General features: G+C 33.4%; 1 protein-coding gene across 1 annotated transcript; it reads right to left on the bottom strand.

Moving 5' to 3' along the window:
- Positions 1-2,521: 2,521 nt before the first annotated feature.
- LOC149558807 (uncharacterized) lies at positions 2,522-4,359 on the bottom strand. Its single transcript, XM_089831057.1, has 3 exons — positions 3,918-4,359; positions 3,083-3,172; positions 2,522-2,988 (listed from the first exon to the last, which is right to left on the bottom strand). Exons 1-3 carry the CDS (start codon positions 4,357-4,359, stop codon positions 2,522-2,524), a joined length of 999 nt encoding a protein of 332 aa, XP_089687183.1.
- Positions 4,360-7,327: the final 2,968 nt, after the last annotated feature.

Genomic DNA, 7,327 nt, shown 5'->3' with positions numbered 1-7,327 from the left:
AATTCTTTATGCAATTTTTGGACCATGTCCTTCTTGTCTGGATCAACAAAATCTTCAAGTTGTTCAATGTATACCTCTTCATCCAATATGCCATTGAGAAATGTTGACTTGACATCCATCTGATAAACTTTGAATCCTTTGAATGTAGCATATGCAAGTAAGGTTCTAACACCTTGCAATAGGACTAAAAGTTTCTCCATAGTCTACACATTCTTCTTGAGAGTATCCTTTGCATACCAGTCTAGCTTTATTCCTTGACACCTTACCATCTTCATTTAACTTGTTTCTAAATACCCACTTAGTTCCAATCACATTTTTGTCTTTGGGTCTAGGTACAAGAGTCCTTTTTTTTTTCTCTGTCTATTTTATTTCTTCATTTATAGCTTCAATCCAACTTTCATTATCTAGTGCATCTTTGACATTTCTAGGTTCAAAATAAGCAAGTAAACAAGTGCCTTTCAACTTACTTCTTGTCATTGTTCCTTCTGATTTATCTCCTATAATTTGATCTGGTGCATAATGCTTCCTGACATACTTGACTAACATAGGCTCCTTTCCATTTGAATGAATTCCATTATTATCCTTCTGTATCTCAACTTCTTGTTCTAGATTTGTTTGCTCGGGTTCGATAGATGTTGATTTGGTAGCTTCTGTTTGCAACTCAGGTTCTTGCAACTCGGGAGGCATTAGCTTAGTTTGAACTTCCTGTGACTCTATAACTAAAGACTCTATAGTTGAGGATTCCTGATTAATAGGTATACTTGGCATTGTATCAGGTTCAAGGTAAATAAATCTCCTGTAGTCTTCAAGTACCCTTTTGCTTTCTTCTTTAGATCTTGTTGCAAACTCATCAACTTTCACATGTGCACTTTCTATGATTTTGTGAGTAGATAAGTTCAAACATCTATATGCTTTTCTTTTGCAAGAGTATCCCAAAACTATTCCTTCATCACTTTTTACATCAAATTTACCTTTTCTAGATATTTTCATAATCTAACATTTGCTTCCAAATACTTTTAGATAACTTACATTGGGTTTTTAGCCATACCACAACTCATAGGGTGTTTTGAATGAGTCCTTTTTCAGCTATACTTGGTTCAAGGTATGAACTACAGTGCTAATAGCTTCTTTCCAGTATTTGATAGCAATGCTTTTCTCAATCATTAAGGTTCTTGCACAATCCATGATAGATTTGTTCCTTCTTTCTTCTATTCCATTTTGCTTAGGTGTTCTAGGTGCTAAAACCTATCTTTTGATTCCCCTTTCAATGAAAAAGTTATTGAACTCATGAGAAATGAATTCACCACCTCTGTCAGATCTTAAACATTTTAGTTTTTTGCCTGTTTCCTTTTCTACTTTGGCCAAATACCATTTGAACTTTTCAAGTGCTTCTAATTTCTCTCTTAGGTACATGATAGTCATCATTCTTGAATAATCATCAACAAAAAGAATGAAGAATTTTTCACCAGTATAACTTTCAATGCCAATAGGTCCACACAAATCAGTATGCACAATTTAGAGAACTTCTTCAGTCTAATAGCTATTTTCTTACTAGCAATACAAAACTAGACAACAAGAACACTAAAATTAAACAATTTTTTAAACCCTAAAAAATTAAAGCTTGAAATCCAAAAAGAATGCACAAATTCAAAACATGGTTTCATTACTCTATTCAGTCTAGAACAAAATGTTATTCAATTTAATTCCTCTATTCAATCCTCCAAAACCACATTACTATTCACAAAATTTCTCTAGTTACTAGCATTGTCCATACAAGTTTTAAAATTAATTTTGAGTTTTTTTAGAAGTCAAGGATATAGAAGACATGCCTAGAAAACTCTATCCACATGTCGTCTTCATAAGATTGAAAAATTTATTAACTAAATCTTTCACATTGCATAGCATCAAATTATTTGGGCTCTAGATTAGTGGAGCTCAATCTAGTATTTAAATTACAGCTCCAAATCAATATATAGTGATGCTAAATAACATGAATAGAAGTTTGTGCCTAATTAGGAAGATTAATTAATGCTATGTATTTCCGAGGTTGTTAAATTTTAATATGACTAGTAGAAATCTTGTCAACTATGAAGTTTAAGTCTATAAGTCCTATATTTTTGTGATGTTATTTAAACATGGATTATAATTTCATTGTATAGTTTAAAGGATAAATAAACTTTTGTAATATCTTTATTCAAATTTGTATAATTTTTTATAAATATCCTATTAGTTTAGATTAAAAAGTTTATAAATAAGATTAAAACTTAAGTCACTACAATAAATAGAAATCTTCAAACATGAAGTAAAATTGAATTTGATGAATCTTAGTTAAAAATATAAAATTAATGAATAGAAACCAACAATATAATATAAACGCCCGAGGGTGTAACCTTGCTGAAGAGTATAACCTGTTGAGCTCTTGCGCAAGTAAAGGAAAAAGAAGAGATAATGGTAAAAAAATTATTTAGAAGAAGAAAGCAATTGGAAAACACCCAAATAATGAAGGAGAAAGAAAGGGATATCAAACCTGTGGACCCGCTCCGCCTTTGGCTGCCAAATGTAATGTTGTATTATGAGAAAGATCATGGTCAAAGCTCACCAACTGTAGGACTTTTTCAGGTCGTTCATTTAACAGTAGATTCTGCACAATCTCAAATTGATTATATTCCACAGCCAAGTGTAAAACAGACTTATGATCTGAAGTCCTGATTTGAATGCAGTCTGGCCATCGGCGCATAAATTCATTGATTATGTTCCAATTTCCTTTCATGGCAGCTACATGTATTGCACACCTTCCACACTCATCTTTTTCTATCATTAACTTGTTATTCCATGCACGAGAATCCAACATATCCTCTACAATCTCAACATTTCCTCCATGAACTGCTGCATGCAGATCAGGTGTCGCTCCTCTGTTTTCAATATCATCGGAGAAACCATCGAGAAAACTGTATTTGATAGTGTTATGAAGCATGGCCTTCGCTACATCTGTCCAAATTTAGTTACTGGAATTAGCAGTACATTTCATGCAATCTCCAAACTTACTACTTGATTCAACTTGAACAAATAATCTGTAGATTACCTGTATATTTATCAAGCAGAGCAGCTAATGGGCAATGGAATATCAACGGCCGGGGTTTGATGGCTTTGCCAATTATCACCTTCACTATATCTGTCTCACAAATAATTTTATTTGTGAGGATATCTAAAATATTTGATTAATGGTTGAAAAATATTTTTAAGGAATCAAAATTCTAATTACAATATATTTCCAAGAGATAAAACACAGCTAACGAGCAGTCAATCAACAACAAAACGAAATGTGAAAAATCAAAAAGTCAAAATATGAAACGATTTTCAATTATTTTTTCAATTATTTTATGTGAGTGTCTGAAGCTGCTGACGTGGCTAAACTCTAGACGCATCCTTGGCTAAAATTTTAAAACATTGTGGATTTTTCTAAAATTTTCAGCTCATGATTTGCATGGTTTTTATTTAAAACAGCAAAAAATTTGAATCTGCATGGTTTGAAGCCAAAAATAGCAAAAATTTAAAAAATAATCACTGTGAAATTTGACTTTTCTTTTAGTGTGTTTTGTCTGGAGATTATTCAGCCCCCAGATAAAATGCATCTTTGTTTAAAATTAAAAATCTAAAACACAATGAATTTTTTCTGAAATTTTTACCATTTATTCTTAATGATCTTGTATGATTTATATAATAAATAAAAATTTAATATTTTATTAAAAAATCACTATATTTAAAAATCTGAACTTTCTCAAAAAAAAAACTTTTGATGCATTCTATCTAGAAGACAACCATAACCAGAGGCCTTTTTTGAAATCCGAGACTTAAAAAACAGATTAAAACACAAACATAATATTTATATGAAATTCATAAATGATAATCATATTTACCCGAATATCCTCCGTAAGCTGCCAATCTAAGAGATTTCTGCGTTTCGTATGCGTCATTGTATTCCTTGGCTTCCCACAAAACTTCGAGTGTTTCTACATGGCCATATTTGGAGGCCATTATCATAGCAGTCTCTCTGAACTTATTGTAATGGTAGGCAGAACTCTGATTGTGCCGAAGGAGAATTCTGACTATTTCTGAATTACCATATTTAGCAGCTTCGTGGAGTGGCGTATTGACATCGTTGTTCCGAGCTCCAACGAAAGAGGGTTTCACTTGAAGAATCCACTCAACAAGAGGCAAGTGACCTTCCCTCGCAGCAATATGCAGAGGAGTATCTCCCTCGAATGTAACGCCAAGCAGAACACTCGACTTCTGTTTATGTAAAATTTTAATGGCCTCAACATGACCAGTTTCCAAAGCACGAAAGAGTTCCTTATTCATCTTAACCTAGTTTTTCCTGCTTGCCTGTTGTAGTTTTATCCCTCACAAAGATCATGAACAATGTTCTCTGCCCGGGTTCAAATTTAATGAACATTTGGGTCAAGACGCGTTACTTTTCGGTCTAGACATAACGCGGGGTGGAAAAGTAGATGTTCACGTTCAACTTGGAATGGACGTTTACCTAAGACGATATCGTTAGGTCTTCTCACATGAATCTTGTTGGAAATTTATTTTCTATTGTGATATTGCTATCAGGATTTAACTGTGTGTTATCAAGATTTAACTGTTAGAAATTTATTTCCTAGTTCTTTTCATTGATTTCTAGCCACTATCATTAGACTGAGATGGTTGTAAGGTCTTTCTCTATGACAAGATTGGCAATTATTGTGATTGTTTCATGTGAGAATCAAAGTCAATTAGCATCTAGTTTTTATAATTGAGTAGTTTGTAGATCATAATATAGTATTTTGGTTTTAGTCAAAATGCATTAGTGTAGATATGTCAATATGTAAGTTCTAATTGTTTCAAATAAAAGTCATGACAGCTTGCGGTTTTTTTGGGTTCAACCACGTGTCTATTTGAGTAGTTGCTAGTCGTTAAGTGTATATAACTTTAATTTTTGAAAATGACTTTTATAATAAATTTATATTCAAGTCATAACTTATTTAATGCTAGTCAATGTTTTTTTAAAAAGAGTTAAAAGTTAACAATTCTAGAACGGCTACTTTAATCTATTCAAGGAACTCAATCAAACCTTCATTGTTCTCATTCCTAAGATTGAGGACCCCTAAAGGATGGAAGACTTCAGATTCATCAGCCTTTGTAATACTATATATACAATCTTTGTTAAAGTTATGGTGAATCACCTCAAGCCTCTCTTGGACAAATTCATTAGTCCTCATTAGAATGGCTTTGTGCCTAGAAGACAAATTCTTGACACGGTCATAACTACCCACGAGGTGATACACTCGATGAAAAAATCTAAAAACCTAGGTATGACCCTTAAACTTGATATTTCTAAAGCCTATGATAAGGTCAAGCATGACTTTTTGTTTGCCATTCTCCCCAAACTTGGTTTTAATGAGAGGGTCCTAAGAATTTTAAGAATGTTGTGATGTTTTTTACCTTCTCGATGATGGTTAATGGTGCCCTAGGTAACTTCTTCTCTTCCTCTCAAGGTCTTCATCAAGGTGACCCCCTATCCCCTTGTCTCTTTATTGTTTTAGCCAAAGTTTTAAGTAGAAATCTTGTCTCTTTATCTAACTTTGACAGAATTAAGGGCATCAAGCATACTTCTTAGTGCCTCCCCCAAGTCTTAAAGAGTACATTATACCCCCTATCTTGAAGAATAGATATAGAAATCAAATTCATACCTAAGCCTAGCACATGCAACACATCTTGATCTAGAATTATCTTTCCATTCTCCCTCTGAAACTGAATAGTCCCTTTCCCAATTGGGTTGAGTGTGGACAAGTTTCAAATAGAAATTTGGATATTGGTGTTCTCCTCAAAGTACTCTTTAACTCCTATCATATGAAATGACACCCCAATATCTATATACTAGATAGTCTATGAGGTTGAGCTCACCATACAAGCTATAAGTGCAAACTCATCTTCTAGTCTATTAGAGAGTTCTTTTGCACTTGTTGAAGCTTCCACCTGCTTCTTTTCCTTCTTCCTTTCTAGGAAATCACTGACATAGTGACCATACTGGTGACATCCAAAACACTTGACCTTAGAAAGGTCCTTCTTCTTCTTCTTCTTCTTCTAAATTTGTGAATTTGATCCTTTGCTAGATCCCTTCTTTGCTTTCCCTTTCCCTACTATGGCAGTGTTCTCTTGTTTCACCTCACTTTTTTTTACTCTTATTGGTCCCATTGACAAAACTTAGTCTAAACTCCTCCTGAGTGAAATCAATCCATAGTCGATCCCAACTTGGTAAGGTATCTATCCACTAACAACTTGAACAAAGACACTCCATTTCATAGAAAACTCATTTAGGACTATCCTCACTAGCTCATCATCACTAGGACTATCTCCAACAACTACTAAATCATCCTTGACAAGCCTAAGCCTAGTGAGGCAACGTGTAACATCTTCTCCCTAGTTCATCCAAGTATTATTCAAATTCTCTCTAAGAATCATCTTCCTATTTGTGGTAGCATTCTAGTACAGATTCAAAATTACATCCCACATCTTCTTCGGTGTGTCTAGCTTTGAGATATGTGGAACAATATGATCCTTGACAGCGTCAAGGATAATCCTCCTTACCTTGGCATCACCCTTCTTATATGTTTCAAGCTATGTTGCATTCATTGATATAGATACAACACTAGTAACATAATCCTTGATACCACTCTCTTCTAGCAATAAAGAAATTATGGCCTTTTACATACCAAAATTTGAGGCACCATCCAATTTGTCCTGATCTCTCAAACCACCTGAAGCCATCTCAAAGGATTAAAGTAATAATAATTCTAAAGAGATCACATGAGGTTATATAGATCTTTAATTTCTTTCCTAAGACAAAACTCTTCTACCCTTAACAATGTTCTAATACCATGTGAAAATTAACACTATTGTAGTCACTACTTATTAATCTCCTATCATAAATGATTATTAAACTATCAAAATTAAATTCATAGTTAATATCAAAAACTAACACAACTACAACTTCACCAATAATATACGAAAATAAATTCACAACACAAAGAACACAATATTTTTAGACAAATTGCCCCTAGAAAAACCCCTAAGGAAAACTAGTTTTGCAGATGGAAAGAATGCAATATTTTTAGACAAAATTTCTTGCCTCTCATTGGCAAAATTTAGACAACCTCCTAATTTCTCTTGTTGATATTCCCTACTTCTATCCCCAATGCTATCACTGTGCTCTTGCTAACACTACAAGACTATTTGCTATCATCGTAAACTCATTTGCTAACAACTTGTGTTCCTCTATTTTGTT

This window comes from Cupressus sempervirens, chromosome 5 (assembly GCF_028749045.1).
Source record: "Cupressus sempervirens isolate cs-2001-9-10 chromosome 5, ASM2874904v1, whole genome shotgun sequence".
Lineage (NCBI taxonomy): Eukaryota > Viridiplantae > Streptophyta > Pinopsida > Cupressales > Cupressaceae > Cupressus > Cupressus sempervirens.
Note: the sequence above shows the minus strand (reverse complement) of the source record. Positions and strands in the feature narration are given on the sequence as shown.

Coding starts and splice junctions, on each gene's coding strand:
- LOC149558807 (XM_089831057.1), bottom strand. CDS start 4,359: ATGAATAAGGAACTCTTTCGTGCTTTGGAAACTGGTCATGTTGAGGCC. Junction 3,173..3,917: donor AGCTTACGGAGGATATTCGG/GTAAATATGATT, acceptor TTTGTGAGACAG/ATATAGTGAAGGTGATAATT. Junction 2,989..3,082: donor TCTGCTTGATAAATATACAG/GTAATCTACAGA, acceptor AAATTTGGACAG/ATGTAGCGAAGGCCATGCTT.